Source organism: Acomys minous, assembly GCF_964271855.1.
Source record: "Acomys minous genome assembly, chromosome: 16".
NCBI classification, from domain to species: Eukaryota; Metazoa; Chordata; class Mammalia; order Rodentia; family Muridae; genus Acomys; species Acomys minous.
Window position 1 is genome coordinate 57,936,293 of NC_140498.1, and position 26,185 is coordinate 57,962,477.

General features: G+C 51.5%; 1 protein-coding gene and 2 pseudogenes across 3 annotated transcripts; all 3 read right to left on the bottom strand.

Annotated features, from left to right (window-relative positions):
- Positions 1-8,767: 8,767 nt before the first annotated feature.
- On the bottom strand, positions 8,768-10,228 carry GSX1 (GS homeobox 1; the record flags this gene model as incomplete). The annotated part of the gene is made up of 2 exons (XM_084761828.1): positions 8,768-9,241; positions 9,820-10,228. 2 exons carry the CDS (start codon positions 10,226-10,228, stop codon positions 8,862-8,864), a joined length of 789 nt encoding a protein of 262 aa, XP_084617954.1. The 3' UTR covers positions 8,768-8,861.
- Positions 10,229-24,010: 13,782 nt separating this feature from the next.
- Positions 24,011-24,458, bottom strand: LOC311586031 (large ribosomal subunit protein eL22-like; annotated as a pseudogene). The gene has a single exon. The product of its transcript is annotated as a large ribosomal subunit protein eL22-like (transcript).
- Positions 24,459-25,359: 901 nt separating this feature from the next.
- LOC311586026 (phospholipid hydroperoxide glutathione peroxidase GPX4-like) lies at positions 25,360-25,858 on the bottom strand (annotated as a pseudogene). The gene has a single exon. The product of its transcript is annotated as a phospholipid hydroperoxide glutathione peroxidase GPX4-like (transcript).
- Between the last annotated feature and the right edge of the window lie 327 nt (positions 25,859-26,185).

Genomic DNA, 26,185 nt, shown 5'->3' on the forward strand with positions numbered 1-26,185 from the left:
GGTGTTCCACAGTGAGGGTGTCCACAGTGAGGGTGTCCCGCAATGAGGGTGTCTACAGTGAAAGTGTCCCACAGTGAGGGTGTCCCACAGTGAGGGTGTCCACAGTGAAGGTGTCCACAGTGAGGGTGTCCACAGTGAGGGTGCCCACAGTGAGGGTGTCCACAGTGAGGGTGTCCCACAGTGAGGATGTCTACAGTGAAAGTGTCCCACAGTGAGGGTGTCCACAGTGAGGGTGTCCACAGTGAGGGTGTCCATAGTGAAGGTGTCCATAGTGAAGGTGTCCACAGTGAAGGTGTCCATAGTGAGGGTGTCCAAGGTGAGGGTGTCCACAGTGAGGGTGTCCCACAGTTCCCACAGTAAGGGTGTCCACAGTGAGGGTGTCCACAGTGAGGGTGTCCCACACCGAGGGTGTCCACAGTGAGGGTGTCCACAGTTCCCACAGTGAGGGTGTTCCACAGTGAGGGTGTCCACAGTGAGGGTGTCCCACAGTGAGGGTGTCCCACAGTGAGGGTGTCCCACAGTGAGGGTGTCCACAGTGAGGGTGTCCACAGTGAAGGTGTCCCACAGTGAGGGTGTCCCACAGTGAGGGTGTCCCACAGTGAGGGTGTCCCACAGTGAGGGTGTCCACAGTGAGGGTGTCCACAGTGAGGGTGTCCCACAGTGAGGGTGTCCACAGTGAGGGTGTCCACAGTGAAGGTGTCCCACAGTGAGGGTGTCCCACAGTGAGGGTGTCCCACAGTGAGGGTGTCCACAGTGAGGGTGTCCCACAGTGAGGGTGTCCACAGTGAGGGTGTTCCACAGTTCCCACAGTGAGGGTGTCCCACAGTGAGGGTATCCACAGTGAGGGTGTCCCACAGTGAGGGTGTCCACAGTGAGGGTGTCCACAGTGAGGGTGTCCTGCAGTGAGGGTGTCCCACAGTTAGGGTGTCCCACAGTGAGGGTGTCCCACAGTGAGGATGTCCACAGTGAGGGTGTCCACAGTGAGGGTGTCCACAGTGAAGGTGTCCACAGTGAGGGTGTCCCACAGTTCCCACAGTGAGGGTGTCCCACAGTGAGGGTGTCCACAGTGAGGGTGTCCCACAGTGAGAGTGTCCCACAGTAAGGGTATCCACAGTGAGGGTGTCCCACAGTGAGGGTGTCCACAGTGAGGATGTCCACAGTGAGGGTGTCCACAGTGAGGGTATCCACAGTGAGGGTGTCCCACAGTGAGGGTGTCCCACAGTGAGGGTGTCCACAGTGAGGGTATCCACAGTGAGGGTGTCCACAGTGAGGGTGTCCCGCAGTGAGAGTGTCCACAGTGAGGGTGTCCACAGTGAGGGTGTCCACAGTGAGGGTGTCCCGCAGTGAGGGTGTCCCGCAGTGAGGGTGTCCACAGTGAGGGTATCCACAGTGAGGTTGTCCCGCAGTGAGGGTGTCCCGCAGTGAGGGTGTCCACAGTGAGGGTGTCCACAGTGAGGGTGTCCCGCAGTGAGGGTGTCCACAGTGAGGGTGTCCACAGTGAGGTTGTCCACAGTGAGGGTGTCCCGCAGTGAGAGTGTCCACAGTGAGGGTGTCCACAGTGAGGGTGTCCCACAGTGAGGATGTCCACAGTGAGGGTGTCCCGCAGTGAGGGTGTCTCACGGTGAGGGTGTCCCACGGTGAGGATGTCCACAGTGAGAGTGTCCACAGTGAGGGTGTCCACAGTGAGGGTGTCCCGCAGTGAGGGTGTCCCACGGTGAGGGTGTCCACAGTGACGGTGTCCCACAGTGAGGGTGTCCACAGTGAGGGTGTCCCACAGTGAGGGTGTCCACAGTGAGGGTGTCCACAGTGAGGGTGTTCCACAGTGAGGGTGTCCACAGTGAGGGTGTCCCACAGTGAGGGTGTCCCACAGTGAGGGTGTCCACAGTGAGGGTGTCCCACAGTGAGGGTGTCCACAGTGAGGGTGTCCACAGTGAGGGTGTCCCACAGTGAGGGTGTCCCACAGTGAGGGTGTCCACAGTGAGGGTGTCCCACAGTGAGGGTGTCCCACAGTGAGGGTATCCACAGTGAGGGTGTCCCACAGTGAGGGTGTCCACAGTGAGGGTGTCCCACAGTGAGGGTGTCCACAGGGTGTCCCACAAGACCCAAGTACATGCTCGTTTCCAGAATACATTTTTGTGTTATTTTGTTTTTGTTTTTTCAAGACAAGGTTTCTCTTTGTAGCCTTGATTGTCCTGGACTCGCTTTGTAGACCAGGCTGGCCTTGAACTCACAGTGATCTGCCTGCCTCTGCCTCCTGAGTGCTGGGATTAAAGGTGAGTGCCACCACTGCCTGGCTATTATTTTGGTTTTTTGAGATAGGGTTTCTCTGTGTAACCCTGGCTGTCTTGAGTTATAAACCAGGCTGAGCTCCTGAGTGCTGAGATTAAAGGTGTGGATACCACCTCTCATCAAGATTTTAATTTGCATTTGACAGAAGACAATCTGCTTGTGAGGGGTGAAGGAAAATGGATGCTGCGCAGAAGAGGAAGGACGAAACTAATGTTGTCACACAGCCTAACTTCCCAGAGAATGTGTGAGGCTCACCCAGGGCCTCTGTAACAAAGGACCACAGGACCAGGCAGCTTAAACAAGGGACATTTAATGTCCCACAGCTCTTGGGGTTGGAATCCAAGGTCAGGGAGGAGACCATGTGGTGTGGGTTCCTTCTAAAGCACTCTCTTTGGTTTGCAGGTGTCAGCTTCTCCGTCTGGTTTTGATTTTCACCGAGGTAGGGTTTTACTATATAGCTCAGGCTTCCCCGAAACCCTGAACCTCTAAGCCTCCTGTCTTCCCGGTGATGGGATAGCCCAGCTCTCCTTGTGTCTTTTTCTGAGTGTGTCTGTGCCCTCATCTTGTCTTCTTCTAAGGGTTCCTGGTGTTCTGGATGTGAGCACGCCTTACCCTCTGACGTCCTTAAAGACCCCATCTCTACTGTGGGTACACTGTGCAGCGTTTAGAGGCTATGCCTGGAATACAGTAAAGGTAGGAGTGGGTGTTCCATTCAATATACAAGAAACTGTTCTAAAAAGTCACATCATGGGGGGGGGCAGGCAAAGGAAATAGCTAGATGCTTCCCCCAGTACCTCTCTATGAACAGGGAGCCAACCCAGATAACCACTGGACTGACCGACCCATCGGCCTCAGTGGACAGCCAAGCCCAACACAACCAGCAGAAGAAACTTCTCCCTAAGGGTCCTGTAAACTCAGGCCCAGTCTGACCATGAGGCAGAGCAGCCAGGACTCCCAAAGGCCGTATTTTCCTTTCCTACTGTAGCTTGAGTGCATGCCAAACACACACACACACACACACACACACACACACACACACACACACACACACGTGAAGACAACACCAGCTGGACTCAATACTCTGTGAATTTAGGACATGAAGTTGAGAGGGTGTTGTAGGACATTTAATCACAACGTGAACCCTGAGATTGTACTGGAAAAATCTGTTTCTAGTTGTGGAGTGGCTCAGCCCTAGCACACACCTTTGATCTAAGAGCCTTCTGTAAACAGGATTAAATAAAGCCAATCATAGGTCAAGAGGCAGAGCAAGCAACCAGTGAACACCAGGAAAAAAAAAACCGTGGAGGACGGCTAGAAAGAAACACAGGAAGTGGAAAGGAGCGACATTCGGTTTGAAGGGTTTTTAAGACTGTAGGGAAAAGGAGAAGGGACTTTTTCCTGCAGGGAAAAAAAAGTTGAGTAGAAAGGTCATCTGGGTGCTTTCTCTGCCTCTCTGAGCTAGCAGAATACACAAAAATGTATTCTGGAAACAAGCATGTACTTGGGTCTTATGGGACACCCTCACTGTGGACACCCTCACTGTGGGACACCCTCACTGTGGGACACCCTCACTGTGGGACACCCTCACTGTGGGACACCCTCACTGTGGGACACCCTCACTGTGAACACCCTCACTGTGGGACTCTCTCACTGTGGACACCCTCACTGTGGGACACCCTCACTGTGGGACACCCTCACTGTGAACACCCTCACTGTGGGACTCTCTCACTGTGGGACACCCTCACTGTGGGACACCCTCACTGTGAACACCCTCACTGTGGGACTCTCTCACTGTGGACACCCTCACTGTGGGACACCCTCACTGTGGGACACCCGGCATCTGAGTCCTTATTGGTAAAATCAAATGACTGGGAATCTTTTTAAGGAAAATACAGTAAGGGGGGAGGCACCGAGAAGAGATGGAGGCAAATGCGGGTTGATAGGATCTAAATGAATTATATACATGCATGAAATTTTCAAAGAAGGAATAAAAACAAAAGCTAGATGCTTCCCAGTTTGGGCATGTCGGCAGAGAATGCCCAGTCACCAACAGAAGCCTGGAAAACTGCTCTCAGACAGAAAGTTCCCAGCCTTGTCCTTCCCTGATGTTTCAAAAGGAACAGAGGAGTGTCAGGTATGGAGCCACGCTGGGTGACAAGATGATCACTAAGTAAAGTGCTTTTTATTGTTGTTGTTGTTGTTATTATTATTATTATTATTATTATTATTATTATTATTATTAGTAGTAGTAGTAGTAGTAGTAGTAGTAGTAGTAGTAGTAGTAGTAGTTTTTCAAGACAGGGTCTCTCTTTGTAGCCTTGGCTGTCCTGGACTTGCTTTGTAGACCAGGCTGGCCTCGAACTCACATCCATCCACCTGCCTCTGCCTCCCCAGTGCTGAGATTAAAGGTGTGCACCATGACCGCCTGGCCACACCTCAGTTAAACAAACAAACAAACAAACAAACAAACAAACAAAACAACCACCACCACCACCACCACCCCGCTGAGATTCCCCTGTGAGATAGCATAGACATTCTCGCATTATTTCCTTCCTTCCGGAAGCCCACTCATCTACAAGCCCCAAGCCATATACATAGGACAGTCTGGGAAGGCTCTGCACGCTTCTGAGCCAGCAAACTGTAGAGGTCCCCAACTTTGAGCCCTGAGCAGCTCCGGGCAAGAAGAGAGGCAGGCCTTTGTTGTGCTGCGCTCCTGCCATTTCTCTCCCCTTTCTCCTCACACACCACACCACACCACACCACACCACACCACACCACACCACACCACACCACAGCCCAAGGCCAGCACCTCATGCGCCTGAGACTGGGAACTGAGAGAGCACAAGAGAGCTCAGAACTGCTGTGCAACTCCAGCCATTTTGGACTTCAGCGGGGACAATTCAGGGTTTGAGCCTGAAGCAATTCTACCCCTGGGAGACTCTTGGCAACAATCCTTAACTGTCACAAGTGAGGTGGATAGAGACAGACAGACAGACAGACAGACAGACAGACAGACAGACCAAACTATTGGCAGTTAAGGGTGGAGACCAAGGGTGAAGAGGGCATCCTGAACAGGGCAGGCCCGTAGAGAATCACTTGAACTAAGACGTCAGAAGGCGAGGTGGAGGAGCTGGTCCGCCTGAAGCCAGGAGGAGGATGCCGGTTTGAAGTGCTCCTCAGCTTCACAGCAGAGGGGCACAGCCCCTTTTCCCTGGTCACTGCCTGCTTGCACCTCCCCAGCGCTGTGACCACAGGCAAGCATTGTCACCACACCCAGCTCAGATGCTCACATCCTTCTTGCTCTTCATTGAGGTCCAAGCTGTGTGTGGCTGGCCACTTCAGCACTCCCTAAAAACTCCGCAGTCACTACACTCCGGCCACAGACGGTGACACTATTGGCAGCAACAACAATGTCAATTAATTCTCATCGAAATTTGGTGGGCATTGTGCTTAGCGTTCTAGGTGAACTCTATCTTTCAGTAGTTATTCAATGTTAGTTATTTCAATAGCTCGTTAGCACGGAAACCAAGCAGAGTCACCCAGTTTGAGTCAACGGTGGAATTAGTTTGCAAAGCCAAGACTGTGGATTTCTAGCCCTCCAAACTCCTAGCCAGTAAACTCTACTGGGAAAAGGGCTTTGTCGCCAAAATAAACTTGGCAATCGATCCCTGTGTGGATTCCCCAACTCAACAGGAAATTTCACGCTGATAATTCAGTTTGAGCGCAGTTTTTCAATTTGCCTTACAAACTCCAAATTCCAGCTCAAACTCCGGGTTTTAAAGGCTGGGTTATATCTCTCCCAGATGGAGTTTTAAACCCCAAACCATACTTGGAGGACCAGCTTTAGACCCGACTTCAGCCTTGAGGTTAAGTCCTCACAAAACCCAGGCTATTTGTGCGTGCAAGCTGCAGGTTGTACGGACGAGGGCCTGTATAAGTGGGCATCCTGTAGCAGCTCTCAGTCACAGTGCGGTCTGGGTGGCAGGCTGTCACGCCCAGCAGCTCGCCACTGCAGCCGCCTCGGCACTTTGCTGCAACAGCGCTTCAACACGGTCTGGGGGAGCTGGCAGGAGTAGGGAGGGCTGCACATTTTTGTCCCCCACAGTGCTCTGGGGCTGCCCACCAGAAAGCCAAAAGCCTAGTGTTCTGGGCCCCAAGACTGGTAGGAAATTAAGGCCAGGGAAAGAGATTCCCCAGAGGAAAAACTTGGCTCCTGAGAGAACTGAACCAAATCATCACCAGTTCTGCAGGCCGCTGATAAGGCAACGAACAAGGCTCAGGGATGATGCCAGGTGGAGGTGAACCGTGGGGCGAGGAGGAAGAAAATTAAGTCTCTTCACTTCTCTCTTAGCCTTGCCTCCCACCCCAGTTTGGCAACCAGGCGGGTTTAAAGCAAGATTTCTTGCGGAGGGCCTCCCACGGAGCCTGGTGGGTTTTGCACTGAAGCCACACGTGAAGACCTGGTTTTAAGCAAGCCCTTCGAATCCACTGCAGATCTCTGCACACTCGGGCCACTGCTGCAGACTGCCCCTGGATCCTGGCCAAGGACAAACCTGTGGATTTCATGATGCTGAAGGACTCACTAACACTCTCGACAAATCCTAGGAGGTCATGTCAGCCGGGAAGGCACTACCAGTCACTTGCTATTCCATCGACCGAATGCCGATAAAAGATAAAAGAAGATAGAAGCCTTGGCTGTCTTTAGTTTGGCACTGTGCCCCGTCCAGGGAGGACTGAGAACTAGCCTGAGTGAGACTGAAGTTTTGATCAAGGGGAATGGGGAGAGGTGTGTGTGTGTGTGTGTGTGTGTGTGTGTGTCGTGGGCGTCCCCCCTGGCTTGCTCTCCTGCACACAAAAAGGAGAATATCAAAAGCGCCTACCCCAAGGGGCCCATGCTGTTTGGGAGAGAGAGACCCTGCATTGAGCCTGTTGAGCAATCCCAGCTACAGGTCTTTTCCCCCTGAGAGTTTTTTTGCCTAGATACAGCGTTCGTTCGTTCGTTCGGGGGTTCCTCTGGGTTTGTTAGCGAAAGGCTTCTGAAACGAAAAGAAGCGTTTCTGGGGTATCCATTAAGAAATCGGAAGACAGGGAGCCCCTGGACCTCACTGCTTACCCATTTTTAAATCCTCGAACTGTGGGAAATACCTGTCTGTGAGCTCACTGTCTTGGCCAAACTTCACGCACCTCATCTCACACAGATGCATGAAAAGCCCACACAGACCCCCCAATGAAGGTAGAGAGCGCAGTCCAAGGCACAGCGACTGTGGGGTTTCTAAGGTCCCGGAACCGCAGGAGCTGGCTCCCTACAGCGCCAGCGGCTTCGGATTGTCGGAATTCTCACCTGGAGTAGTGCGCAACACGCAATACGGGGTGGGGTGGGTGGGATGGAGGAACTTTTGCCTTTTTAAAAGAAGGCTAGAGCAACGCAAAGCCTATGGGGGGGGGGTATCTGGTTTCTGCTCTTTTCTGGAGACCCGAGGTAGCAGCATGCGGGGCCTCACGCAGGAACACAGAGCAAGACACGGAGCTGGAGCAGAACCCTGGAGCTCCAAGAAACCTGTGGGTATGGGGAGAAGAGAGAGGGCTAGCTCTAAGGCGAGAAGCTGCGCTTGGACCTCTGCAATGCCGCAGCACAGAGTACAAGCACAGAGTACAAGCACAGAGTGCCTGCCTAGCCTACAGCCTAAGCCTGGGAACCCGGAGGCAGGGGGATTTCTAAGAAAAAAAAAGTTTATTTAAAATTTTGTACATAAATAAATAAATAAATATCTTCTGGCATTACAGAGACCGTACAATTACAGTCAGTCCCCAGAGGGGTCCACTGGAGGATGGGGGAGAGGTCGCTTACGGCCGCTTCACTTGAGGGAACATAGCGCACGTCGGAAGCAAACTGAGTCATTTTCCCCCAATACAATACCATTTGAGACACTTCTCTGTTAGGGGGATTTCAAACAGCAAGACCCGTCCCTGGCAAAAGGACACACGGACTGAAGGAAGAGGCTTCCTGAGGAGGGGAGGGGAGGGGAAAGGAAAAGGGAAAAGTTAAGTTCATAAACGTGTTGCATAAACAACCACTGTGGGGAAAGAGATGAGGACAAGAGAAAGAGAAGTTGATAAAAAAAAAAAAAAAAGCAAACAGCCACGGGGGTGGGGGTGGGGAGTGGTGGTTTGAAAGGCCCAGGTTGACCGTGAAGGAGAAGGTAGTGGGAACCAGGAAGCTTGAACTAGCTAGAGCGGGCAGACAAGGAGGTGCCGGTGGCCAGCAAGGCGCTGAGCCTGCGCTTGCGTGCCTCTGGGGAAGAAGCTGTGTCCTGGGAAGGGGACCCAGAGTGCTTGTGTCCGTCTCTCGAAGTCCTCCTAGACACCCTGGAGCCTAAGGGACAGGAGCACTGTCTTCAAACCTCATGCTAAGGGCTCAGCTCTGCCTAGAGCCGAGTGCCACCGCAAAGCCCTACCAAGTCCATGGATTGGCAGCAGGTGCCTGGCAACCAGTCTTCGAGGTGCGGGAAGGGCTCGCGGGAGGTGGGAGTGAGGGTGTGTGGAGCAGGGAAGCGGTCCTCCAAAAGGCGCACCTACGGAGTGACGGTGAGATCTCTGTCCTCCTTCCCGGAGGTGGATGGAGACATGGGCAACTCGTCGTCATCCTCTGAGCACTTGGCAGAAGAGAGTGAAGAGCACTTGCAGCCTTGCGGTGCGCCCCCGCCGGCACCCGGCCCAGCTCCGCCGCCTCGGGGGCTGCTACCTTTGCCTTCTTTCTTGTGCTTCACTCGGCGGTTCTGAAACCAGATCTTCACCTGCTTCTCGGACAGATTCAGATAGGTCGCGATCTCGATGCGCCGGAGGCGGGACAGGTACATGTTGGAGGCGAACTCGCGTTCCAGCTCTAGGAGCTGCGTGCTGGTGAATGCCGTCCTCATCCTCTTGCTGCTGGGCAGCTGGTTCGAGCCGCTGTCTGGAGGACATCGCGGGGGCACAGAGATAGAGATAGAGATAGAGACAGACAGAGAAAGAGACAGAGAGAGAGAGAGAGAGAGAGAGAGAGAGAGAGAGAGAGAGAGAGAGAGAGAGACAGACAGACAGACAGAGAGAGAGAGATTACCAAATCTCCAAGCATAGGGCCTGACTTCCCGCTGAGTTGAAGCTAGCTTAAACCATGGACTTTCACACACACACACACACACACACACACACACACACACACACACACACACACACACACACACACACACACACCCCTTCCACTCACCATGGTCCACAGGCAGGCACCTCTTTGCCAAGCTTCTGAGTCTCTAATCCTCCCGGAATCGGTAGTCCCTAACATCCCTTTAAGGAATTCTCTGAAGCTGACCTCCCCCCGCCCCGCCCCCAACGCCCCAGACCTTCAATCCATACCCGGGTTTCTGTATCCACTACTCTGAGCGCCCCTCTAAGGATCCTAACCGCCCTTATAATTCGCCCTTTCCCCATCCCTAGCTTGCCCTCTGCGACCACCGGTTTCCCCACGCCAGCTCGCGCGGGAAGCCCGCTTACCCACGGAGATGCAGTGAAACTGCCTGGGATCCGGTAGCGGATAGGAGGTCTGGTAGAGCGCGGCTGCTGCTGCGGCCGCGGCCGGGCCGTGGGCGACTCCTGGAGACACGGAGTGCTGGCGGCCCAGGGGTGCGTGGCAATACTGCGATCCGAAGGGAGGGAAGGATGCCTTGAGTAGCGGCAGCGCCGGCGGCCCGGGCGGTCCATGCAGCTGCGAAGCGGTGACGCAAAGGGGACACACGCACAGCAAGCCGGCCTTGCGCGCGTGGCAGGCGCCCGGCGAGAGGCCGTGCAGCGCGTGCGGCGGGGGGACCGCGTAGGGGAAGAGAGGTGGCGGGCTGCCCTCTGGAGCTTTCTTGTCGCCGGCTTCCCGGAGCACAAGGGAGTCCACCAGGAAGGAGCGCGGCATGGCGCCGGCGCGCGGTCCACCCGCCGCCAGCCCGCCCCTGGCGCCCGAGGGAACTGCGGATCCTGGGCTGGCTTCCTCCGGCTGCGGTCGCCCGCAGCTGCCCGGGACCGGGAGGCTCCACGCGCGGCCTAAGCCGGGGCTGAAGTCACCTCGGCTGCTGCTGCGAGAGCCGCCCGGAGCGCGCGAGGTGCTGGCCAGCGCTAGTGGTGCTGAAAGACGTCGGCGCCGCCGCTTAAATAGGACTATTGCCATGTGATGGGCTACGCCAGGAGCGGCCGGGGCCTCTCAATAGGGTTTTTGTGCCCTTTCTCTTGGCATTCACTCTGCACGCTTCCTCATTATTTCACTTGTTAACTAAATGAACTGCATAATGTACTCCATTCTTGTCAACCCCACCCACGCCGTAACAGGCGCACTCGCCCCCCCTCCTCTCCCCCTTTCGGGTTTATTTTCTCATTCTCCCGCGATTTAATATTCTTTTCTTTCTCTTTATTTCTTACTCGCCTTTGGCTTCGCGCTGGCGATAGGCCCGTTTATCTTATTGATTTCGCACCCGGGCTGCCTCGCTTCCACGGATCCCCGTGGGCGCTCACCCATCGCCTGTGCTCATTTGCTCTTGGTCCCTTCTTTCTGTTACCTCTTCCTTGACCGTCCGTCCCACCCCCGCCTCTTATTCCCACCCAGTACACTGCTTTCGCTTAGTTCTCCCAGCTCAGCTCTGCATCCCGCGAGCGTCCTAGCAGACCGCCACCATTCCCACCTGTGGAGTCCCTTCTCTTCCCAGTATTGGAGACAGAAAACCAGGGTTCCTGAGGATGGGAGAAGGGCTCCCTATCCCTCATTTAAGACTAACCTCATCCCGGTCCTTTTGTTTTCTCGGAATTTTTCAAATGGTCTCAACTTTGGTGTTGCCTAGGAGCCCCAGTGTTTGTTCGGTGGACCCTTGCCAGCCAACCTCTTCCTTCAACGGGGCCGTGTATGTAAAGAAACAACAACAACAACAACAACAACAACAACAACAACGTTGATAGATACAGAGCGCGGGGAGTGAAAGCCGCGTTCGTGCATAGAGGAAGCTCTCCCACCCTACCAAACGTGGCGAGCGTGGATGGTCTGGGCTCGCACAGACGTTGCGCGCGCACTGTCCACTCGCACACGCTCCACTATACTCGCGGGTGCACTCCAAACCGTTGCCTTCACACCGCTGAAGAGAAAGGAACGGCAGTCTTCTGTCTTTCTCAGTTTCGCTTGCCCTTTGCTTCTTTCTCCCCGTTGCGTCACTTTGTTTTCCTGGCCACACAATAGTTAAACAACTTCAAATGCCCCTCTCTGTGTTCGCAGTATCAGTTAAAAAAAAAATCATCCCGGGATTCAGAGCTGTTTCTGTCCCTGTGCGTTTTCCATACAATGGGAAATTAGCATAAACATTTCGAATTTACTACTTTTCGATTTTACAAATCGCTACAGTCACCTGTTCGCAGCCGGGAACAGAATCCTGAGACCAGGATGTCGGAGCTTTGCGGGGGGGGGGGGGAGGAAGTCAGTGCAAGGCTGCCCAAACCCGAGTCGTTTGCATGGGCTTGTACTGTTCATGATATCCCCGTGGTAGGAGCAGCCACAAACAACTGGTTAAAAAAAAAAAATCAAGGATGATTTGTTATGGGAGAGAGAGAGTGTGTGTGGGAGCAACTGCTTCTACAATGGGAGAGTCGCAGTCCGGGAAACTAACCTGCGTGGAGGGCGTGCCATCTCTCCACGTAGCAGGAGTGAGGGCTCACTGGTCCCCTGGTGCTTGGCATGGGTGCCCCCAAGCCATGGTCTTGGCCCCAAAGCTCCCGCAAACCAGCCGGGTACGCATCAATGCAGCCTAATTTCCGTTCTAATTGCTCTCTGGGAAATTTGGGCTGGGCTGGGTAGAGGAAAGCTGCGACTGGCGAGGGACTCCCCGCTGGGCTGAGGCGGGCTAGGGAGGAGAGGGTATGGACGCGGCCCGAGGGTAGAAGGGGAGGCCCGCTGCGCCCCAGAGTTGGCAAGCCAACCGAGGTGCCAATGCAGGGGCCCTCCTGGGAGCCGCCCAGCGCCCCAGGCGAGGAAAGGGTTAAAAGCCCTTGAATACAAGCAAGGCCAAAGCTACTGGGAAAGAGTGTGGAGGGGTGGGGTGGGGGAATAACCAGTTTCCCCGTCTCCCTCCAGGCCCTGGACCGTATTGAATGTCATTGAAGAAAGTTTTGAATGCCAGATAAAGAGAGGCGAATTATGTGTGTGACAGCGGAGGATAAGCAAACACAAAGAGAACTCTGTCACACTTTGGGACAAAATCCGTGGGCTTTTTACCAAGTCTCTTCGCTATGATTGAATTAAGTAATAGGAAAACATTTTCTTTCAGTTTAGAACCATTAGACAAAACCTTCAAAGCGAATAACACTTTTTAATGTGCGGCCCCACAGTGGATTGGGGTTTGTGCCGAAACGTTGAAACGCTTGGTTGTGTGTGCAACTGGGAGCCCCAGCGCAGGGACTGTCCTGTCCCGGGGGTGTTTTCACCCGGCCGGGGAGAGAAGGCGCTCGCGACCCGCTATCTCCAAACTCCGTGGTGGGCTCCCTGCTCCATGTTCCCAGGTCACCGCTGTGGCCCGGCGATCACCAGGTAGAAAGTTCTGTGCTGCTGAGCAGCAGGGGCTGCTAGGCCCGTGCCCGGAGCGCACGGTGGCCCCGTCGCCCTTGCCCTCTGCCTCTGGAGTAGCCTGCGTTTCCCAGTCTCTCTCGACTTCTCTCCCGCGGCAGGGAAAGGCTTTTCTGCTCAAATCTGCAGGCAGAACTCTCTTCAGCTGAACTGTTCTCCGCTGAACAAACGCCCCCTAGGGAGGGGCAGGGTGGGAGCAGACAGCCGGATTAGCCTGACAGCCCGCGACAGGGCCCCCCGAGAGCCCCTCGGCCCCAGCGCCCGCTTCCCCGCCCCCAAGCTGGTTTTCAAGTGTCCATGAAGTGTAGCTCAAACTGGAGACGTTTCTGCCATCCAGGCTTTTTCTCCCCCGGTGCACACCGCGGCCTCCCTTGCGAGCTATTTGCAGGGGGAGCGGGAAAATTGCACAAATGTGGACTTTTTCTATCTCCACACCTCCCTCCCCCCAAAGGTCACTTGCCTCCTTAGAGACGCCCCGCTGCCTTATTTAAAACGCCATCCTTCTCCCTGTCCTCCCGGGCTGCCGAGCTCCTGGCCTTTGGAAGCCTTAGTTCGTTGAGCCGTTTGCTCATTCGCTTTTCTGTCTCCCTCGCCATCTTGAAATGCGTACTCTGAGGGGATTGAGGGTTTGCTCAATCTATTACAAAAAATGTTTCTAGCTCATGGTAGGTCTTAATGTACATTTGTTGGATGAATAGCTCGACGAGAAAGAGCTCACTCTGGAAGCAGGGCTCCTCAGGATTTTCTGGTGTGCTCGCCTAGTTCCACCTGGACCCTGAGGAGCCTGTGGTAGACACGGTGAGACCCTGGAGGTCAAGGGTCTCCGGATCTCCCGGTCCGCCCTCATCCTCAGGACCTGGATCTTCATAAGAGCTCAAAGTGTCTGTTCGCTGAATATCAGACCAATACACCAAACAGTGGCCCACCCACCCAGCCCCAGCTGCGGAGGCAGGCTCTCATGGAGATAAAATGGCTTCCATTCAAGACTGTTCCTCACGTGGAAAGACCTCAGGTCTCCGATCTTTCCTGTTTATAGAAGAGAAGAGGCTGAGCTGGACAGGGAGGAGACACATACAGTGCACACCTAGGAAATACCTGTACAGTTCTGCCTTTTCTGTTTGAGGTGTGGGAGAATTCCTGCTGTAAAGAAAGAATTTGCAGCTGGGTGTGGTGGCACAAGTCTTTAATCCCAACACTCGGGAGGCAGAGGGAGGCAGAGGTAGGTGGATCGCTGTGAGTTCGAGGCCATCCTTATCTACAAAGCTAGTCCAGGACAGCCAAGGCTACACAGAGAGACCTTGTCTCGAAAAAACAAAGAAAGAAAGAAAGAAAGAAAGAAAGAAAGAAAGAAAGAAAGAAAGAAAGACAAAAAACACACACACAAAAGAAAGAAAGAAAGAAAGAAAGAAAGAAAGAAAGAAAGAAATTGCTTTCTGAGCAGGGGTCTAGCCAACTGGCCCAGGGGCCTGTAAGTTGGTCCATTGAGCAAAAGCAGAGAAAGCCTGGGGTGCCAGTGAATGCTGCCTGGAACCAGGGGCGGAAGATGCCTCAGGAGGGTGTGAACTGTGATGACCACACATGGGTGTGTACAGGAAGTGGAGGCCAATTTGTAGAGAGCCATACCAACACTCTTGGTTTTCGGCACACGGTCCAAGATTTATTTGCTCAAACTCTTAAAAAGATCCACCTGCTTCTGACTCCTGAGTGTTGGGATTAAAGGCATGCACCACCATGCCTGACTCCCAGGATATTTTTTCCTCCCCCCTCCTCCCTCCTTTCTTCTTGGTTTTTGGAGACAGGGTTTTTCTGTGTAGCCCTGGTTGACCTGGAACTAGTTCTGTAGACCAGGCTGGCCTTGAAATTTCAGAGACCCTCCTGCCTCTGCCTTGGGTTTAAAGGCATGCGCCACCACTCCTGGCTAAGTTTTTGTTTCAGATGTATGTTTTGCCTACATGTATGTCTGTGTACCACATGCATGATGGTGCTCTCAGGGGTCAAAAGAGGGAGGCTCAGAACTGGGGTTACAGGTGGTTGTGAGCCACCATGTGGGTGCTGCGAATAGAACTGGGGTCCTCTGGAAGAGCAACCCTGTTCTTAAGCACCGAGCCCTGCCCTCACTGCAAGGCCACAGTCCCGAGGTTTTTTTTTTCTTTATTAATTTATTCTTGTTACATCTCAATGGTTATCCCATCCCTTGTATCCTCCCATTCTTCCCTCCCTCCCATTTCCCCCTTATTCCCCTCCCCTATGACTGTTCCTGAGGGGGATTACCTCCCCCTGTATATGTTCATAGGGTATCAAGTCTCTTCTTGGTAACCTGCTGTCCTTCCTCTGAGTGCCACCAGGTCTCCCCCTCCAGGGGACATGGTCAAAGTTGAGGCACCAGAGTATGTGAGAAAGTCATATCCCAGTCCCGAGGTTTTTAAGTCAGGGGACTAACCAAGTCAGATGTGAGTCTGAGAAATGTAATCAGATGGAGATAGAAAGAGACCAACAATTTAGTTTGCAAATTAATGAGTGGACAGGGAGACAAAGGAAGGAGAAGGCTGAGCCAGTGGGTGAGGAGAGCAGGGCAAGAAAGAGAAACTACTCAGAGAGACTAAAGAGGAATTAAAGGCCAGGGCCAATTAAGGGCTTCAAAAAGGGTTTCAAAAGCCCATGCCACCATTCCCAGTTAGCATTCTATCTCTCTGTCTCTGTCTCTGTCTCTTTCTGTCTCTCTGTCTCTGTCTCTCTGTGTGTCTCTGTCTCTCTCTATTTCTCTCTCTCTCTCTCTCTCTCTCTCTCTCTCTCTCTCTCTCTCTCTCTCTCTCTCTGGATGTGAACTCTTAGCTACCATTTTTCTGCTTCTGTGATTTCTTCCATGATCTGGGCTTGGAGGGAGACCTGTCTGTGACCACAGAGTCTGTGGGTAGCTGTCTGGGTTTTCTGAATGAAAAGTGAGGAGCTGTCTCCTCTAGTGGGGTGCTGACCCCCGATGTTTGTCTCACAGCTCCAGGCGATGGAGACATTTGGCTGGAGTGGAGACCTCCAGCCCGGAGAACTTTTACTCACAGACTGCTGGGAGGACTTGGAACTCCCCTGGCAGCAGCTTCAGTTTGGGGTAGGGGGGGTGTTGTTAATAGCAGTGCCAGTTTTTGCTGATCCAGGTCCTCCCCAGTACTGCATAGACACTCTATTACTAAGCCACACCCCAGCTACTGAGAGAATTATTATAGGCCTGCTTCTAAGGGGTCCCCTGTCAGGATTGACTCAAGGAAGGTGAGGAGAATTTGCCTTAAGGTCACATCTTGTGGTGGTGGTGTTATTTTTGTTTGGTTTTTGGTTTTTTGAGACAGGGTTTCTCTGTGCAGCCTTGGCTGTCCTGGACTCATTTTGTAGACCAGGCTGGCCTCGAACTCACCGAGATCCGCCTGCCTCTGCCCCTCAAGTGCTGGGATTAAAGGTGTGTGCCACCACTGCCAGCTAGGGTCATAATCTTTTATTTGCTCTTTTATTGCTCTGGAATTCTAAATAATTGGAAGAAATAGGAGAGTGGTGCACAAGAAAATAAGAGCCATTAAAAAAAAAAAGAACAGTTCTGTCTAGTTTTTTTTTTAACATGTTAAGAAAAGGCTAGGCTTAGTGGCACACACCTTTAATCCCAGCACTCAGGAGGCAGAGGCAGGTGGATTTCTGTGAGCTCGAGGCCAGCCTGGTCTACCTATCAGGCTCCTAGACAGCTGGGGCTACACAGCGAAACCCTGTCTCAAAACAAAAGAACTGTGGTGAGAAACACACAGAACCCAATTCTTTTTTATTTTTTATTTTTTATTAATTTATTCTTGTTACATCTCAATGGTTATCCCATTCCTTGTATCCTCCCATTCTTAGTATCCAATTCTTTAACCACGTCAGTGGTGTTAAGTGTTACAGGGATCCACGTTGCTGGGTAATGGGTCTCCAGTGTGGGTAGACTTGCAACCTTCAGTCTGTTGCGTTAAGCAACCTCCACTTCTCCCCATCTGGACTCTTGATAATGTAATTACCGTCGGGCTTTACACTTTATTCTCCCACCCTGTGCCTCTAGACTGAACCCACATGTCCACATGTGATGCAAACAGGGTCTCTCTGAGCCAGCCCTACCATTGTGCCTTATGTCTATGAGTGTCTTAACTCTAGACACCTCAAGCCAGAGGCAATTTTCTCTCTGTCTCTCTGTCTCTCTGTCTCTCTGTCTCTCTGTCAGTCTGTCTGTCTGTCTGTCTGTCTGTCTGTCTGTCTCTCTCTCTCTCTCTCTCTCTCTCTCTCTCTCGTGGTGAGGTGTTTCAAGACAGGGTTTCTCTGTGTAGCCTTAGCTGTCCTAGAGCTCTCTCTCTGTAGACCAGGCTGGCCTCCCCCCCCCCCACGTGAGAAAACAGCACTTGGTCCCAGTATAAAAGTGGCCCTCGTGGCAGAGAGCCTGCCAGTCGAGCCTCAGGCTCTGGGGCTGAGTGTCAGAGCCAACTCGCCCTCCACATCCTCTAGCTGGGTATGAGAATGCGAGTGTGTGCTCTGCGAAGGCGGAGGTTGGAGGAGGACTCCTGCAATTCACAGGGCAGCCTGGACAGCACCGTAAGATTCAGGAAGGGCACTAGAGAGGCAATGCAGCCCTTAGGAGCGTGCACTGTCCCTGTAGAGAGCGCAAGTTCAGTTCCTAACACCCACACTGGATGACCCACAACCACCTGTAGTTTCAGCTCTGGGTGGAATCTGATGTCTGTGCGCATCTACATTCATGTGCGTGCATGCACATACACACACGTGCATGTACACACACGTACACGTTATTTTTCAGGAAAGTAGTTAATTTAAGAAAAAGAAAGAAGACAGGTAGTGTTGGCACATGTCTTTAATCCCAGCCCTCGGAGGCAGAGGCAGGCAGATCGCTGTGAGTTCTAGGCCGTGAGTTCAAGGCCAGCCTGGTCTACAAAGTGAGTCCAGGACAGCCAAGGCTAACACAGAGAAACCCTGTATTGAAAAACCAAAAAGAAAGAAGAAAAGAAAGAAAGAAAGAAAGAAAGAAAGAAAGAAAACACTCCCCTTTCTCTTCCCTTATTTCGAGTTTTTACCCATTACTTTGGTTTCTATGTGTCCCCAGATTCCGTGTGTTAGAAGCATTCCACAGTGCCCTAGAGCTGAGACCTTGAAGAGGTGACTAGGTCATGAGGGGTCTGCTTTCATGAATGGACAATGTCATAATTGCAAGAGTATAATTGTTAGAGAGGTGACTTCCGGCACTGGCGAGACGACTCAGTGGTTAAGGGTTCTCACTGCTCTTCCAGAGGGCCCAAGTCCAGTTCTCAGCACGCACAGCAGGTGGCTCACAATCCCTGCAACTCCAGCCCCAGGTGTTTGTATCCCCTGCCTGGCCTCTGAGGGCCTGTGTGCACACGTGGCACAGACACGCACAGAAACCCAAGGCCGACTGGTCTGGTGTGAGCAGGGCGAACGAGAGTCACGGCCTCAAACAAGCTTGGGAAATGAGGGCCGACACTGAGGTTGCCCTCTGACCTCCATATAGAGGCCAGGAACCATGTGCACAATCACTTACACACGTGAGCGTGCACGCGCATGTGCACGTGAAGTCTCTCTTACACTCTCCCCTTGCACAGAGTTCATGGCTTTGCCCTGGGATAGGTCTGCAGCCTCTTCGGCCTTGTTTAAGGAACCACTATTTATGCATTTGTGAAAGCCAGAGCTCACCAGTCAGGGCAGAATGGGCTCTTAAGCCCACGGAGCTGTGTCTGATTTTGTTCCTTGTGTGGAGGGATGTCAGGCCATTGGTGAAGTTCTTCTGCGTGTGTGTGACACCTCCATCTGAGGAACTGGCCTCAGCCGTCCCTTTCACATCAGCACTACCTGAAGCAAAGGTTGTTTCTGTTACGAGGTTGTTCGTCAACAGAATAGACCATCCTAGTAAGGGAGAAAGGGAGATACGCTTGTAGATTTAAAAAGGAGTGAGGCGGGTCTGGAACAGACAGGAACAATCCCACTTGAGGTGGTTTGTAATGAAAGATGGCCGCCTTACCATAGGTAGCTCTTGCCTTTAGAACAACCAGTTTGCCCCTTCAAGGTGGACGTGATCTGAGTCACCAGTCAGGTTTGTTTGTGGCCCACCAGGGAATTCCCACCAGCAAGCTGGAGGTGGCCCGGCTTCTCCCCTTCCTCGTCTGCAGCAGAAGCCAGCAGCTCCAGGATCGGCCAGGTGGGAGCATTCGAGAGAGCAAGATAGCCCAACAGCTGCCCTCTGGAAACGCTCCGGTAGGATCTTCTCTCTCAGCTTCCTGCTCTCTGAAAGCCTGGAGCTCAAAGCCACAGAGGGCAGGAGGTTGGGAAAGAGAGAGAAGCCGGAGAGACAGAGTGACAAGGGGCGTGTAAGTCTGCGTGGGAATGTGATGAAATTTGGGGAGCAGAAGGCTTAGTTGGAACACTTCCTGTAGTGCCTAGCACAGGGAATGTCGAGTTTCAGCCTGAGACTTGACCCCAAAGATGTGGCCAGAACACCAAGCTGCCACTGCTGCGTATTCCCGGTCCCCTCTTTTTTACTAATCAACTTGTTTTTCAACCTAGGTTCTTCCTGGGATAAACAAAACCCTTCATTTCTCCAGCCCAGGAATTCTAGGAAGAGAGGAATGGTTGGCTGTTCAGTAACTGGCAGCTCATCTCTGAGGACCAGGGAGAGAGCATCTTCCCAAATTCTCCGGCACAGGACCAGCAGAAGAAAGGCGTTAGCATCCGATGGAGAGAGAGCATCGAATGTACCTCGCATTAGCAGACAATATTGCCTTGATTGCAGACAACACACATGAATTGAACTGATAAAGGAATCTTACCATCAAAGCCAGAAATGAGCGGAAATTAACTTTAACAAAGTAAGTAACTGCGTGGAGGGACAAATCGAAGGGGCCCCCACCACATCCTCTGTGCATCGCAGACACAGAGGAGTAAAGTGTCCGGGCCCATCAGTAAGCAGGAGGATGATTAATAAACACTTATGGGGACATTCATCCGACAGGCGACTGACAATGATGAGGAGAAGGGGCATTCCTCTTGATAGACGTATCTGAAATGCTCATTTAGTCCTTTTTGATGGATTTAAACGTCCAGGTAGTCTTTCTCCATAGAGATTGATTTGGAAATGGCGCTGGGTTAAAAAGAAGGGATAGGGACTTAACTACCTTGGCGTGGAAGGAAAATGTATTCACCCTCGTCATCAGTGCCCAGACGGAGATGTGCAGAGCCTGGGAGAGCACACGCATTCCCTCTCGGGTGTAAAGCAGGCTGGACCGGCCGGCAAGAAGCCATCCTGTAAATGGCGTTAGTGACTAAACACTGCTCAAGTCTTCTTCTTCCAAGTTCAAAACAGGTGTTGCAGGCAAAGACTCATATGTAAAAATGGAATAAATAAATCTAAAAAGAAACAGAGTTAGGCAGAAATGGCAATAAATAGAAGGAAAACTCTCTACCCACCACTCACAGGTAGCTGCCTGCACTTTGACTTATATTATTCTAGGTTTTTGTTGTTGCTGTTCCTTCCGGTTCTGGATGCTGAGAATAGACCACTGGGTCGTCATGTGCAACTGTTAAGTTGTTAAAATTTACTATTATTATTATTATTATTATTATTATTATTATTATTATTATATTTTCATTTTTTCAAGACAGGGTTTCTCTGTGTAGCCCTGGCTGTCCTAGACTCACTTTGTAGACCAGGCTGGCCTCAAACTCACAGCTATCCACCTGCCTCTGCCCCCCAAGTGCTGCATGTGCCACTGCACCTGGCCTGTTAAGTTTCTTTATGCAAATATCATGAAGAAACTGATTGTTCCCTGGGTATGGAAGGTAAGTGCTCTGCCACTGAGCTAAGTCTTCAGCAAGACTCCCCATTCCCCCATATTTTTCCATGTTATTTTTTTCATTTAATAGAATACTCTTACTCATTAATATAGCTTACTTATTACTTACTTATAGGCAGGCTCTCACTGTGGAGTTTAGGCTGTCCTGGAACTCACTCTGTAAACCTTACTTGGCTGAAACTCGCAGAGATCCACCTGCTTCTGTCTCCTGAGTGCTGGGATTAAAGGTGTGTGCCACCATGTCAGTAAGAAACCAACAATTTAACCTATTACAAATGTTTTAACTTTTTTTTTTTTTATTTTGTTTTGTTTTTTGGTGTTTTTGAGACAGGCTTTCTGTGTGTAGCCTTGGCTGTCCTGGACTGGCTTTGTAAACCAGGCTGGCCTCGAACTCACAGCGATCCACCTGCCTCTGTCTCCAGAGTGCTGGGATTAAAGGCATGTGCCACCATGCTTGGCCTACAGATGTTTTAACTTTTTAATAAGTAAATACTAAATGCTTCTAAACCATTCTTTTTTTTTTTCCTCGAGATAGGGTTTCTCTGTGTAGTCCCGGCTGTCCTGGCCTCATGCTGTAGGCCACACTGGCCTCAAACTCACAGAGATCTGCCTGCCTCTGCTTCTGGAGTCCTGCAATTACAGGCGTCTGAACCAGTCTTTTAACTTCTAGATCACATGCCAATAAATGCTGCAGGACTAACACCTAAGTCTAGGGAGGAATCAAGGTGGCTTGGAGGGTCTGTAGCTGCAGGGAGTATTTCAGCTTACATCCTGCCCCCAGAATTCTGGGATAGGTGCTTCCCTAACTTGTCAACAACCTCCAGCATCGTAGCTTTGCCTTGTTTTCGCTGTTAGGAAAAATGGAAAGTTAGCTGGGTGGTGGTGGCACACACCTTTGACCCAGTCTTCCGACAGCAAAGGCAGGTTCTCTGTAGACCAGGCTGGCCTTGAACTCACCAAGATCTCTTGCCTTTGCCTCCCAAGTGATGGGTGTAGGCACTACTTGATGGTGTAACTTCAGCCTGCTCTCTTAGCTGGGCTGCTCCAGGCATCTCTGCTGGCTGTGTGAAAACCACATTTGATAATGTTTTGCTGTCTCACCACTGCTTCTCTCTACTTGCTACTTGTTATTTATTCTTAAAAAATAATAAATAAATAAAACCAAAACATTTAATTCATTCTTTGTGAATCAATTTGTGTGTGTGTGTGTGTGTGTGTGTGTGTGTGTGTGTGTGTGTGTGTGTGCAGCCTCCCCCACAAAATAAAATAAAATAGAATAAAAATGAACAAAACAAAAAAACCATTCCACAGTGGAAGCTGAAATGTATCACAATGTATCCACATTGTGCCCTTTTGTCCACACATCTTTGTTTGCAGTGTTCACAGCAATGAGTCGTTGGTCTGGCTAGAGACCTCTGGCTTCTGCTACACTATCTTTACTGTATCCCCATGGGACTCCTCTTTGTTATCCTGTTGTTGCCCTGTGTCATGGAGATCCTGCAGCTTTGGATATGCAGGACCAGCCTCTCCATGTGCCCAGCAGCTCATAGATGAGGTAGATGTTGAGGTGGGCCAACTCAGAGCCTTGCATCTGTGTGGGCCTGGGTGGCAGCTGAGTTGGTCAGCCTGCCAGCTCTCCCGCACCCAGACCACCAGGACGAGCTCTTCAGTGATGTCCTGGCTAGCTCACCCAATGCTTTAGCCAGTAAGGGGCAGGGTCTGCTCTCTTGCTCTTTATGACCCCAGGGCCATCTCTCCCTACTGCCTCAGTTGGTGAGGGTGAAGAAGTGGAGCATCTGTCCTTCACCCATGCAACTGTGGTGGATGAGGAGCTGGGCCAACATTCCCTGCCTCACACCCTCAGGCCAGCCCACTTGTTCCTCTGCCACCAGGGCCATCTCTACTGTACTGCCTAGGGCCTGCTCTCCTGAGTCCTGCAGCCACTGAGGGGGCAGGGACAGGTCTGCAACAGCCCTTGAGCATCAGCACAGTCCCAGGCTACATCCCAGAGCAGGGATATTCTCATAGACTTTGGTGGTATGGGAGCCATGGACATCGATACAAGCTGTTGTTGCGTGGCCACAGATCTACACATGGCTCTCAGTGGCAGCGTGGGTGGGGACTTCACCATGTCCTCAGATGGTGGGACAGGCTACTCACATCAGGATATTCTCTCTACCTTCTGCCTTTCTTCATAGTATCATGGGTGTGGCCATGGGCTGGCCTCTGGGTGTGTTCCCCCCACCCCTCCACCCCACCCCCACCCCCGCCACTATTTATTCTTTTACTTTTGCTTGCTATATTCTTACTAAATTCACTCATTCAAAACCGAAAGCGTGGTTACCTTGGATGATTCTCCTTGCTGCGTAGAACTAACTGCCTTCAGTTCTAACTCAGTGGTGGAATCATAGAGCGCTGTTGGAAAGAATTGGTGGTTCGGAGCTCTGGTGTGATGTATGACTGCAGCTCGCTCTCACGGCCAGTGACTGAATGAAGGTGATAATGCTGATTCCAAGCCCTACATATGTCTGGGCTCTCTAGGAGCCTATCCTTCCCTTTGAGAACAAATCTAAGCCAGCTACTGGGAGGCTGGTGCGGAACGCTCTTCTTGGGAAGACACGGACAATGTCTACTCTCCTCAGAAAACTGATAAGAAACCAAAGTATGGACGGCACCAAAGTCCCATGTAGTAAGCCAGTGAACTTTATTGGGGTTCCTTACAGGAATATGGGTGAAGGGTCACTTACAGGAGCAGAAATGACTCAAAGACAGTTGTGTTGCCAATTCATCACCCAATGGAGCGATGAAAAGCTGGACGCCTGGGAAGTTCAACAGGCTGGAGAGTCTCCTTCCCAGGTAGACCAGTTGGCTGGAAGCTCTTCCATTCATCTTGTCCAGCCTCTCTGCTTCTTCTGGGCAGATTGGTTGGTCTCTTCCCCTTCTGGGCTTCTTAACTTGTTATGCAATATTAAAATAAATACAATGTCCTTTAAGCTGAGTCTTGAAAAAGGAGTGTTGTTTAGAAGGCTCGGTCTGTCGAGGGGCTGTGTGAAGAGGCTATTAGTCAGGATGGGTCTGTCCTTAATAGTTGTCTTTAGAGGCTATGGTAGGCATGATGAAAACTGATTGGTTGAGAATCCGTTAGCTTTACATTAGCCTATAACGGTTTGCTATCGTTATGTTTGTAGTAATAAATGAATGTTATTTTAACATCTCACTTTCAATCTTTTTTTTTTGTTCCTAAGTTTTATTTATGAATTAATACAAAACACGCTAGACCAACATGTCTCAATCCTCATCCTCCTCGTCCTCCTCTTCCTCCTCCTGGTTGATCCGGAAGTAGCGCAATTCTAACTCTCTTTGCTGTTGGCAACAACACGCAACCAGTCTTGAAGATTGCTATTTAAATATTTTTTGGTGAGATATTTCAACTACCTTTTGGAGAAAGGCACCTCAGAAGTGACAGTGATCTTGCTCTTGCTCAGTTTGATGGTCACAACCCCTCCGCCTAGATTCCCCCGCTTTGCTGTTGACCTTGATTCTCTCCTGGAGGAACTGCTCAAAGTTGGCAGCATCAATGATTCCATCTTCTACAGGATGGATGCAGTCAAGGGTGAACCTCAAAACTTGCTTCCTCCCCCCCTTGCCACAAGCTTTTTCACGGGTGCCATGGCGGCAGAGAGCCTCACTTTCATTCTTTTTGTTTGTTTGTTTCTGTAGGACTGGGAGTTGAACCCAAGGCCACGTGCGTGAGATGCAGGCACCGTACCACTGAGCCATGCGCCAGCTGCTTTATTATCTGACTCAATTTACCAGATATCAGCTCCAGCATGTCCAAGATGGCACAGACGAGTCTGTGTAGCATGGGGGTGGGCTGCTTGTGAAATGAAGTTTGTACAAGATAGAGTGAGTTCTGCCTTCCTGCAAGATCAGTATCTCTGATGCTTGACCTATCCAGTTTACACACTTCAGAACAAATCTTTACCAGTCCTCAGTCCTCGGGTGCTTCTTCCTTCCTTTTTATTTATTTGTTTGTTTGTCTGTGTGTAGATTGCTTGTTTGTCTGATTGTTTTTTGGTGCTGCTGGTGGAACCTGGGGCCTTGTATGTGTTAGGCAGGTACCCAGATGCTGAGATATACCCCAGCCTAGTACCAGCATCGTGTGTGTGTGTGTGTGTGTGTGTGTGTGTGTGTGTGTGTGTGTGTGTGTGTGTGTGAGAGAGAGAGAGAGAGAGAGAGAGAGAGAGAGAGAGAGAGAGGTCAACATTTAGTGTCTCTCCCAGGCTCCATCAACTTTTTATTTTTTGTCAGCGAGTCTGCATTTTAAAAGAGTATTTTCTCTACCTCCCACCCTTCACTCCCTACCCCACCCCCAATTTTATTTCCACAAGGCAGCCAAGTTGAAGCTCCAGCCCTTCCTGGGGCTCAGGGAGGGGCATGCACACCAGGTTGACAGGACTGCCACACCAGCAGGCTGGTTTGCAGGCAGACCATCATGAATGCTGGGGTGGAAGGCTCCAGGGGTCACAGGGCACGGGGTGGGGGGCTCAGCAGAGGGACACACTCGTTGGGCTAGAGACGGGATGGCAGGTCCTTCTCTGTCACCTGGGGGATGCCCCGTGGGGCCATAACACTTCACAACTCAGCCATTCTCATCAATGAGGAACTCGATGAAGTTCCTTTTGGTGGCCTCTGCCCTTGGGCTGGACTTTCACCCACTTCCACAGTGGGTGAGCATCGTCCTCATTTACACAGATCTTACTGTACGAGTCAAACTTGACATTGTAGCTGGCTGCAAACTCCTTGATTCCTTCTTTAGTTTCTGGCTCCTGCCTCCCAAACTGGTTGCAAGGGAAGGCCAAGATTTGTAAACCACACTTGGCAAACCAGGCATGCAGATCAACCGCTGAGTATAGTTTACCTGGGTTTTGCATCATTGCGAGGCTGTGTTGGTGACCGTGCACACGAAACCCTTGTACTTATTCAGGCAAATCCTGTGCCGGTCAACATCCTTGGCTGAGAATTCATGCATGGAGCCCGCACAGAGCCAATCTTCACAGGACACGCACATGGCTCCTGCTAGGTCAGGCGCAGCCAGAGTCCTGCATTTTCTGAAGAAAGACAGATTTTCCCCCCAGGATTTATTCAATTCTCAAGGGGTTTTCAGAGTGGTCCCTATTTTCTACTTCGATACAATTTTTCTTATTATTTAAAAGAATAATTGTGTGTGTGTATTTGTGTGTGAGTGCACAGTCACTCAAAAAGACCAGAAGAGGGTGTCAGATCCACTGCAGTTTCAGGCAATTGGGAGTCATCTGACATAGGTGCTGGGAACTGAACTTGGGTCCTCTGAAAATAACATGTGCTCTTAACCCCAGAGCCAATTTTCTAGTCCCTG